The sequence below is a fragment of the Marmota marmota genome, unplaced genomic scaffold, assembly GCF_001458135.2.
Source record: "Marmota marmota marmota unplaced genomic scaffold, marMar, whole genome shotgun sequence".
Taxonomy (NCBI): Eukaryota; Metazoa; Chordata; class Mammalia; order Rodentia; family Sciuridae; genus Marmota; species Marmota marmota.
The window spans coordinates 13,556-25,828 of NW_026009576.1; the positions used below are offsets into that span (position 1 = coordinate 13,556).

The 12,273-nt window shown below is 38.6% G+C and overlaps 1 gene segment (V, D, J or C); it reads left to right on the forward strand.

Annotated features, from left to right (window-relative positions):
* Nucleotides 1-776: 776 nt before the first annotated feature.
* On the forward strand, nt 777-3,249 carry LOC107133840. The segment is given in 2 exon segments: nt 777-816; nt 2,915-3,249. Coding segments are annotated over 2 exon segments (375 nt in total).
* Nucleotides 3,250-12,273: the final 9,024 nt, after the last annotated feature.

The window sequence follows — 12,273 nt, forward strand, 5'->3', positions numbered from 1 at the left end:
CTTCTTCTTCTTCCTCTTTATCTTCTATTCCTGTCTCTCTCTCTTTCTCATTCCCTGATTCCATGAGCTGTCCAACTTCCCTCCGTGAAGCCCTTCTATCATGAGTTTTCTGCAACTGAGTCAGCAAATCATAGAGACCTAAAAAACTGTGATTCAAAATAAATATGTCCTCCTCAAATTTGTTTTTAACAGTATTTGTTCAGAGTGATGAAAAGATGACTAATAAAAATGGGTTAGTCACAGTTCTGGTAGTCTTGCCCATGATGATATCCTAAGGGCAGTTCTAAGACTAGACAAGGACAAGAGATGGTAGCTGAATAACCTGAAGAATTCAAGATCTCTAGTAAAGCTAACTACATAGGTAAACATAAATCCTAAAACATGTTATAATATTGTAATTTTATTTTGTATTATTTTATTGCATGAATGAAATATGAAAAAAGTCACATTTTGAATTGATAATACAAATGGAAACAAAATGCACACACATCAAATGAGACATTAACATCATAAACAAGGAGAAGGAATAGCTAAGGGTATGTGGAAAGGTGACATATGCTGATATTCTCTGTGAAATTTATTAGTGTCAGAGTTTTGCAACTGACTGAGGAGGATGATCATATGCTGATGAAACTAATTAAGCTTCAATTCAAACTCTATTGTTAATTAGATAAGTCAGTATGTGTCATTCACATAGTAGCCACTATGAAAATATATGCAAAAGGACATGAAGAGGTAACCAAAATGGTATACTGGGGAATAATCAACCAACCACAATGGAAACCAGTAGTGCAGCAATGAAGAACATAAAAAAAGGTAAGTTATATGTAGAAAACTAACATCACATTGACAGAATAATTTCATTATCATTAATAATATTAAATGAAAAATATGAGACTTGGTTACTCAATACATAAGAAGCCTGGGTCCCCTTATGGTTTAACACATTTTCTGTGTTGTATTTTTGGAGAAAGATCACAGATAATTTGACCATCTTCTAATAAAAACAAAACACCTGACACAAGATCTGGAACTGAAATGACTCCCCATCCACTGAGAATGCCACCAATCTGAGAATTACAGGGCAGGTTGGTGTGGGTACAGTAGTCACAGGAGTGAGGCTGGACACAGGCTCTTTGGTGACAAAGGCTTTGAGCTCACCAAGGAGTGAGAGGCTCTTGCTCTGGGTATACTCAACCAGCAGGGGCCAGCAGAGAAGTAACTATCTAGACAGCAAACAGGCTGCTGAACAGGCTTAGTACAAGAGTGAAGCCAGCTCTGGGAGCCAAGGGGTATCCAATTTCATTCTCAAATTTAGACATCAGAAGAGTCCAAACTATGCCCTGGCCTGCAGTGAGCCCATTCTTAGGATCAGGCTATCGTAGGATCACTGCAGGACATTGTCAAGAGCCTAGGCACAAAGAGGATCTCAGTTGGGAAATACCCATGGAGGAGCCTAGTCATATTTGTCAGCATGGCAGCCTTTTCTGGGTAAAACTCACTGGAGGGACCAAGCTTTGGTCCAGGTGCTGCAGCATGGAGAACAGCATGAGAAGATGAATTTACCAGGGTCTATGTCATTTTCTCAGCATGAATACATGGGCCTCCTCCTAATCTCCGGGCACCATTTATCACTGTCCAGAAGTTATCGCAGGGATACTGCTCCATACTAGACACTTTGAAACATTTCTATACACTCCCCCCTGGCCTTTTCTCTCACCTCCAGGCATATCTTGCCCCAGGCTGGGTCTTCTATGCTCAGGTGCAGTCTTGGATGAGAGAAGAAGGCATTTGGTCCATTGTCCCTCGATGGAGTATGCACAGGCTCTTTGAGGAGACTCTCAGAATAACACTGTCCACCATCTGCCTCACATCACATTCCTGAACCTTGAATTAACCTCGGTTCAGTGATAGGATCCTGTTGCTTGAGAGATCCTTGACAACCCAACCTACAGAGTTCAGCCATGTTCAAAACTGTGACACTGATGAACTTCATAGAGAATATGGGGCCTAAAGCTGGTTTCTCCATCAAGTTTGAATTCTGACACTTTTAAACCTATTACATAAAACATGGATGATTAAAAAATAGTATATTCTTGACTATTGCTTGTATATTGTGGAATGAGGGATGTTAAACAGTGTTTTTGAGGCCAGAAAACGTAGGAAACACATAAAAGAATGTGGTTACTTAAGTGAACAAGGTATAATATGTGACATATTTAAAAGCATCCCAAAACCAGAAAAAAAAATTAACAAAATACCAAAGATGAAAACAAAGTACATCTTGGAAACAATGTGAGGAAAATGAGGGTCCATTGTCCACCATAACCGGGCCCAGCTCAGCCCATGGCCAGGCTCCTGAAACATTCACAGTCCTGCTAAAATACAGCCAGAGAAGAAACAGCCCAGAAAAACAAAACAGTGTTCAAGGGGTCAATTCCTGGAAAATGACATTAATCAGAGATCATAGAAATCAAAGCTGATGTTTTGCTCAAAGCATCTTGTAGAAAGTTGAATGCTTAACCTCCATCTTCGCAGTCTCTTCTTCTGTACCCACAGCTGATTTCAGTGACTTCCTATAATTGGTGGTTACAGAGAATAGATAATTTGCATGATCATCAGACATGCATTTACCCAAACATCTTGAAAGAAATAAGAGAGGTCCTGGAGAACCCAACTGTGCTGTGCATATCAGCACAAAGAGTTTTGGTGTGTTCCACCATGAACAGCACATCTCTACTCTTACAACTCCTCTTGCTCTACACAGGTGATCTTTTCTGCCCTGTCCCAGACTCTACCTATGGGGGTACCACAGGATCATGAGCTGGACCTTCCCCCCAAATCTAAGCTCATTTGGACATAGATTTGATGGGTACCCTGGGTAGGGGTCCTTCATCTCTGCCTTCTCTTGCAGGTTCTGCCTCAAATGAGCTGACTCAGCCAGCCTCAGTCTCAGTAACCCCAGGACAGTCAGCCACAATCACCTGCTCTGGAGATGAATTGTCAAAATATTATGCACACTGGTTCCAGCAGCAGCACCCAGGACAGAGCCCTGTGATGGTAATATATGATGATAGTAAGCGACCCTCAGGGATCCCGGAGAGATTTTCTGGGTCCAGCTCAGGGTCAACAGCCACTCTGACCATCATCAGAACTCAGAATGATGATGAGGCTGTCTATTACTCTTCTTCATCATATGGTGAAGGTGATAATGAACTTCCCACAGTGACACAGGCAGATGGGAAGTGAGACACAAACCTCTACCCTCTAAGTGTCACTCTTTTCTCCAGATTCAGTAGGACTTCAATCAGAGCCTTGAACAGAACTAGTTTAGCTCATCCAGATATGAGGCCCCTATACTGCTTCTTCCCAGCCCTACAATGAGGCTCAACAAAGGAGATAGTTCAGGGATGATTTTATGATCATCAAGACAGATTGTCATGGTGTTTTCTTAACCAGACAGTGAGAACGAAAAAAAATGAATGGAAACAAAGATAGAAAGAGCCATCCCTACATGTCATGGTTTCTGGATTTACATATTATGGTGCCTGGACCTCTCTAGGGCCCTAATGTTCTAGATTTCTAGCCCCTGAGTTGCTCAGCACTTCTCAGACCCTGTAATCTTAGGTTCCCATGGCAACCTTCATGCTGAACACAGAAGACTAGTATAGTGTACAGAGAGGGATTGAGCTTGATTTCCTCTTCAGAGCTCACCCAACCTCACATAGAATCTCACCCATCTCACAGCTCACGGAGATGCCCTCACTAAAAGGGATGTTGGTTACAGGAAACTGCTTCTCCAGGTTCACATCTTTCTCTGACAGGGTTCAGTTTAATGGTTGGTTGAGGCCATGACCTCAGAGTCCTGCCCCGTTTTAGGGTGTCCTGCAGGTGATCCAAAACAATCTGTTGGGATGCTGAGTGGTCAACTGTAACCTAAGGGTCACTGTCTCTTTCAGCACAGTACTGCCTCCATCTCTGATTTCAAGGCAGCCTGAGCATCATTCTCCACCTCAGAGTCTGCACCAGACATCTGATCAATGAAGTTCAGGTGTTTCCAATGTCGACATCCAGGGACTCTAATGGTTTGGATATGTGGTTTTCCAAAAAAGTTCATGTGTGACAAAATACAAGAATGTTCAGAAAAGAAATGATTAGGTTACAAAGTGTAAACTAATCAATGGCTTAATCCACTGATATGGGTGTTAACAGTAGGCAGGTTGGTCATGACTGGATGTTCATAACTGGGGGCATGTCTTTATGATTTATATTTTGTCCCTTGTGAGTAGTGCTCTCTCTGCTTCCTAATTGCCATGAATTGAGATGATCTCCTCCTCTACGTCTTTCCTCAATGATATTCTGCCTCCCCCTGGGCCCGGATCAATGGAGCTGGTTATCTACAGACTGTGACATCTAAAAGCATGCATCAAAAAAAGTCCTCTAAATAGTTCTTATTGGGTTTTTGGTCACAGAAACAAAATAACTAACTAAAAAACGGAGCATGAAAGCCATTCTATATTTAAAAAGCTCCTGTCTCCTTCTAAATTCCCACTGTAAATGCTCTAATGCACTAATACCAAATTTTCCTTGCATTTTTGTAAAATGTAAAAATGACATCTTATGTATTCTGGATTATGAAAGATTTGAAACATCAGACCCATATTGGAGGTAAATCCAGGGATACGTGGATGACCAGAGCCCTCATGTCTACATAGTGACCCAACAGATACCCAGCTACAGGTATGAGTTACAGAATCAAAGTCCTTAATTTCGAACCTGCATACCTTGTACAACAAAAGTTATTCTTGCTACTATCCCAAACAGAAATAAACATTTGAGTAATTGTGAGAAATATATGTAAGCCTATCAAAGTTAGAACAAATAAAACTACCACATTCCACCTATGTGAACCAGAAACTCATTCCAATTTCCATGATCTCATCATCTCAAAATAAGGACAATTATGATAACCTTGCTACCCTTAATATGGCAAATTACCCAACAAAGAACTGAAACAGAAAATGCCAATCTTTTTACTCCAAGAATATACAACATACTTTTCATCGTCAAGTATGTTCATTGTTTCTTAATATTTGGTATTGTCACATAAATACTGGGATTTAAAGTGAATTATATTTAACACATCTTACATTGGATGTCACTTGGGTCAGACAGGGAAGGAAAAAATATTCAAATACAATCACAGAAAATACAAAAAAAAGGTTTTTCATATAATTCTAATTCCTGTGGTCATTATTGTTACATTCTTCACTCCACACTTCATATTCTCTTTACCACCAAAAAAATGCCTTAGCAAGTGTTTTTTAATAGTCTTGCCAAGTGTGTTGGTGCAAATCTTCATTCCAGACACTATTGGTCCATTCAAAATCCTTCTGAATTGGGTTGTGTGTCGCGACCCCTCGCCAGCAAGGGAAAACACGACACAGGATTCTTCTTTCAGCAGTTTATTCAGGCCTTGATTCATGTATCATCTTCTAGTGACCCCCTGCCGAGCGCCCAAGCACAGCCTAATAAAGCCTCCCGCATACCAATCCCAAGCTGCCACGTGGATCTCTCTCATAGGGTGATAAGGGATTGCGCGCCAAACTCTCCATATTAGGAGTTGTTTATCACAGGCCACAGTGGAAGCCGGTGCCATCTTCTAATGGCGGCCACGGTCTATTTAGAACGGCTCAGCACAGTTGTGCTGGTTTTCTGACTTTAATTACAGAGTAAGGAGGTTATCATCTGCATCCCATGCAGGTGCCTTCTTACTTCAAGTCTGCAGTGACAAGCTAGTTCCCTGATTATCAGGACCAATTGTGATCCAATAGCCCCAACTTGGTCTAATGATTTCCTTTCAGAGTAGTCCAAAGGGCTCCTGTGGAAGCAGTCTCCTTTTATAAATAAAACCTCTGCACTAGACCAGCATAATGTGAATTCTCCAATATGGGATGCAAACATTGTGCTAGTTGGTGACTAAGGATAGGGAGTGGTGTAACTCCCAATTCCATGCCCTCTCTCCTGTTCCAGAAACCTAGCTACACAAAAAATAGTATTTTTTATTGGACTTGCACATAGTCATTCATCTGGCTTTATCACTGAGTTCTCAGTATCATTCAACCTTTCTATCAAGCTTGGTATTTGAGGATGTAGGGGACAATCATAAGAGTAATAATGGCAAGAGCATGTCCCCATTATTGTCCTTTATTGGCTGTTACATAAATGTTGTACTCAGAAGCCCATGTTTAATAATACCATTATAGTGGTTTTCATGTTCCCTAAGTTCATGGATAACAGTTTAGCAGAAGCATTGCATAAAAGGAAAACAAGTTCTCTCATATGTAAATGCCTATTTCAGTAAGAACTAAGGTTAATCTGCTATGATGAAAGGTCTAATCTGCCCTCAGGTACCTCAAGGTGTTTCCCAGAGGGAATAATCTCATATTAGGAACTCAGGGTTGGATTTGATGTTTTGAAATGGAGCAGAGACTATATATCCTGGTCACCTTCATGACTAGAAATCCATTTTAATAATCCCATGAATAATCTCCATCCATGCCATCATGGAAATATGAGTATTTTAGGCAAAACACATGTTGTCTAGAGAAAGCAGTTAACTGATAGACACAGAATGAGGCAAGATTCATCTGATCACTAGGATCATTTCCTTTACAGGTCACTCACTTTTTGGCGATCATGACATCACATAGTACCAAAATAGTTCAATGAGGTTGCAAATGCACACTGAGTTTTATAAGAAGTGTTTTTTACAGTAAAAAAGTGATGATAAATATAGTCCCTAAAAATCAATATTGCATTTTTTGAACATAAATTTGAATAATAGCAAGAGTTTATAACTTTTCACCCAAAACATTGATTTGATTCATACACCCCCAAAATCACATTATTCAGCTTTATAAATATTATGATAGTACATTATTTCTATTATGGAATTTTTAAGCCACTTGGTCAAACAGTGTACATTTTAAACTAACATTTCTGTTCTTCAAAGTCAAAATAATTCTAGGAAACATGAACCAGCTTAATATATGTGGCTGCAAATCCCAAAAGATAAATATTATTTATGTAATAATTCCGTGGTTATAATATTATCAAGCATGCTTCACTCAAGTTGGTTATTTAAACCTATCTTAACAAATGTAAATGATAAAATGAAAAAAAAAAGATCAAATATTTCTGAGAAAACATTTGTCCCCAAATTGACATGTGATGTAAATGTATAATAATATTATATTTTAAAGAAATAACATGAGAAAAAGAATGTAAAATACAACATAAATAACTTTTTATTAGTTTCTTGTGAAATTGGTACTATTTTGATGTAGTTTGTGATACTTACTATTAAAATAATTATGCATCTCTTTTTAATTTTCATGTGACTAGTAGACTTGAATGCATAAAAACTCTCATTAATGAATGTATTATTATTAGAGTTTGCTCAACTGGATATCTCAAGTGTCAGGCTCCTTAAAATCACCTGAGACCTGAAGCCAATTCTCCACCCAAAGTCTATAAGTGTGAATCCAGGGGGAGTTTCTTGTACTGGAAAGGCAGAGGCATGAGGCATCAATAAACTGCCCATGAGACTAATCTTAGCTAATTCTCTATCTTAGATGAAAATATCTACCAAGAAATTGTTACTGCTTGGCTTGCCTGACCTCATGACTGGTGGAGCTCACAGTTCTGGCCTCAAGTTCAAGTGATTCCTGATGTTGTCTGTACCTATCAAATCCTGGGTTTGTATCATGAGCTGTTTCAAAATGAAATCTAATTCTCTACAGCAGGTGATAAACACTGTTGCCCAAACCTCATGGTCTACAACTGGGATTCTCCTAAGGCTCTTGATCTAAACACCAGCTTTTTTCCCTATTACCAATTTCTTATTGTTACAGATCTAGGGGATAAAATTGTTCATACAGCTGGGCCATTGGCACCACTTTTTGTCCTAGTACATCTTCACATTGGAATGCTTTAATCCATTTGGATTTTTACTTTCTCTTACATAAATTGGAGCAAAATCCCCAAATTTGAAGTATCCTACTTCCTGAAATCAGAGTGGTCCTGTAAACTTTGTGCTTCTTCTTGGTGGTAGTATGAGATGAAACAATTATTCATTATTTTGTGGGAGACAGCTCAAAAAGCTTCAAACAACTAAACCCTAAATATTTTGGCAAATAGTGTGAAAAAAATTTTCTTAAGATTGCATGCAAAGTGATTTCGCAAAAGAAAGAAATTAAAGGGATACAAATAGGAAAAGAGGAGCTCAAACTATCCCTATTAGCTGATGACATGATCCTATATTTAGAAGTCCCAAAAACTCCACCACAAAACTTCTAGAATTCATAAATGAATTCAGCAAAGTAGCAGGATATAAAAATAACTCTCATAAGTCAATTTCATTCCCACTTACCAATGATGAATCAATTTGAAGAGAATTTAGAAAGACTATCCCATTCTCCATAGCCTCAAAAAACTTCTGGGGAATTAGTTGCATTTTAAATCTGAATCACTGTCATTTTATTTCAGGCCCTGCATAGACCTATTTGCAAGTTCTGGAGATTGTAAACAGAGCCTGGTCCATATATGAAACATTGACAGTCTCTTTTCTCCATTTATTAAAGTGTGATAGAAGAAGCCATTCTCAGATCTTCTGTCCTGGGAGCTTTCACTGGAGAAAGCACAAATAATTATTGTGACCACAGTGAGATGGTGTATGTAGAAAGAGATATGTTGACCTGCACAGAGCAGCTGTGGGTCTCAGAGACAAGATGGTTCCACTGCAGGTGATTGGGAAAAGCACACATGGCTCTGTTAAAATGTATCATTTATCTGGATGCCATGGTGAATACTTGTAATCTCAGTGACATGGGAGGCTGAGGCAGGAGGCCACATCATGATGAAATATTATTAGTATTATTCATCATCATGGATGGAGTGGCAGTGGGGAAACACTTTATTTTGTACACTGACAACCATGTAGTAAATGTTTTTGAGTTTGCAAGCTATATATTGTCAGTTACAACACCTAATTTCTACAGGAGAGACATGAAAGCAGTCACTGACAAATCTTAAATGAATGGACATGGATGTATTTCAATAAGAAAAAAATTTTTACTTGCTCTTTTTAGTTATACATCAGAATAGAATTCATTTTGGCATAACTATAAAGGCATGCAAATAAAATTTGTTTTTATTATTTCCTCCATTATTTCCCCTCTCCCTTGCATCCTCCCAAGCCCTCTCCCCTTCCCTGTACTCTACTAATATTTCTGCTATTGGATTATACTTTTTCTAAAAAACATTAGTGTTGTGAATGCATAAGATGGTGAGATTAGCTGTGCTGAATCCATGCCAAATTTTTATATATTTCTTCATGTATTTATTGAACATCTTTCATATATTTATTGGTCATTTGTATTCTTTTTTAGAAACATTATTTTGCAAATTTTTTGATTGCATTATTTGTTTGTTCATGTTGAGAATTTGGAGTTTTTTTTATTTACTGGAAATTAATTTCCTATCTGAGGAGCAGATGGCAAAGATTTTTTACCCATTCTGTAGGCTCCCCCTTCATGCTCTTAATTTTTCCTTTGTTTTGAAGAATTTTTTTTTTGTAAATTGATACCATCTCATTTATTAATCTTTTCTTTTACTTCTTGTGCTTCAGAAATCTTGTTAGGATAGTGAGTTCCTGAGCCAACATATTGGAGTGTTCCTCTCACATTTTCTTCTCACAAGTGTCCTACCACTCTTTACAATTATAGAAACTCTAATTGAAATTAAAAAGAGATTTCATCTCACTTCAATCAGAATAGTAGTTCTCAAGAATAAAATTAATAATAAATGTTGTGAGGATGTGGAGAAAAAAAGTACACTCACACATTGCTTGTGGGACTGCAAATTGCTACAACTACTCTGGAAAGCAGTATGTAGATTCCTCTAAAAATATGGTAGGCCCATTTTATCTCACCCCTGGGTATGTATATCAAAAGAATTTAAAAACAGCATAATATAATGACATAGCCACATCAGTGTTTATAGCAGCACAATTCACAATAGCTAAGCTATAGAGCCAACCTAGGTGCCTTTCAACAGATAAATGGGTAAAGAATATGTGGTACATATACACAACTAAGTACTACTCAGTCATAAATAAGAATGACTTTTTTATGTCGTTTGCCAGTAAATGCATGGAATTGGAGACTATCATGCTAAGTGAAATAAGCTGTTGGGGTTTGAGTGTGCAGAGTTTAGCTCCCTCAGGCCTGACATTTTGCAAGAGCTGTGGCTGTGATTTAGGTCAGCTGAGGCAAACCTCAGTTAGGAGGAGGAAAAGTTCTCTTCCCCTTATCACAAGTCACAAGTTCTGCATGGTTTGGCCAAGAGGAAGAAGCTTCCTGCATACTTGTCCTGGGAACAGTACATTCTAAAGGAAAAAATGCATCCTCAGGGGATTAGATAATGTCTACAAAGAACTTTAAGAGGGTACTTATCAAATAAACAGGAACAATCTGAATTTAGCTCTGTATATCCGCTGAGGCATGATATTTGGGCAATGTGGGTAAAGTGTTATTGAAGAATTGCTTGCTTTGTTAGAAGAAGAATATAAAAGGAACTTGCAAATAAACCTCAGCATGCAGTTGCAATTGCTGCCTTTGCTCTGCATCCCCTGTGTCCTGGTTATTTTGTGACCCTTACCCAGGGACCCGAACGCTCTACACATTCACAATTGGCGCCCGAACAGGGACCCTGCTGGACTGACAGGAAGGGTAAATTCTTTTTCTTTATATTACAGTGTGATGGGACAATCTTAATCTTCTCCTTTTTTACGTATTCTTAGGCATTCGCTTGCCGTCTATGGTATTAATATTTCCCATTCTGATATAGAGATGTGTCTTAAGGTGGTCAGGGAATGGAATCCCTGGTTCCCGGAGGAAGGATCTATGGATGTGGATAATTAGAAACGGGTCCGTCACAATGTTGAAAAGGCCATGAGGCAAGTGAAAAAATTCCGATTCGGTTTTGGTCTATCTGGTCTATTTTATATACAATGTTTAAAGCTATGGAGGAAGAAACGTTGATTGGCAATTTACAAAAGGAGCTAACTCCCTCTATTCTAGATCTCCCTCTGGATATTAGTGAAAACGAAGAAATAGTAAAAGATATGCAACAATTGACTCATAATTCTTCACAAAATTCTGCTGATTTAATTGGTAATGATACGGAAAAGAAAACGAAAGTAAAAACGAGGATCGATGATCGCTCCGTTTCGGAGCAATTCAAACTTGTTATGGAGGAAGTTCTGGGATGTCTTAATAAATTAGAAGCTAAAATGGACCCTAGGCCTTTATTGGGAACCAGGCCCTCTGCCCCTCCGGCCACCAACCCTTTTTTGGCAGCTTCTTTAAAGGCTGTCCAGGAAATGGACTCAGAACCTTCTGACGATGAGGACAAAACTCCCTTCTTTGCTTTTCCTATAATCAGGCCTGATCCAGCTAATGGAATGGCACAGCCACCTAGGTATGAGGGGATTGATATTGATCATATTGGCAGATTAAAAAAGGCAGTGACAATGTACGGACCTCAATCCCATTATGTAAAAGAATTGCTTAATGCTTTTGCTACTCATTACAATAATTTTGCTCCTGAGGATTGGAAGATTGTGGGCCGTGCTCTTCTACGGGAACCTGAATATCTTCAATGGCACATGTGGTTTCTAGAAGGATGTGCCACTAAGGCTAGAGAAAATGGTAACAGTCAAAACCCTGTTATTCGTGCCATAGGATACCCTATGTTATCTGGCACTGGTATGTATGATGACATTCAACATCAAATTCATATTCCTCCTGAGATTCATGAGCAATTGAAGGAAATAGCTTTAGAAGCTTGGGACAAAATTAGACCTACTGGAGAACATTATGGCTCATAGACAAAAGTTTCACAAAAACCCAATGAACCTTATGTAGAATTTTTGTCTAGATTAAAATTGACAATTGAATGAACCGTGGTAGGAGAGGCTACCAGGCAACAATTACTACGTTTGCTGGCTTATGAAAATGCTAATGAAGATTGTAAACGAGCCATTTTACCGATTAAAGATACAGGAGATATTCATACATACTTAAAGGTGTGCAAAGATATAACATCAGAATCGAGAAAGATGCAATTATTTGCTGAAACCATGGCCTCTACATGGTATGCTTTGCAGAATACTAATCGAAATTTGGCTAACATGAAGTGTTTTGGGTG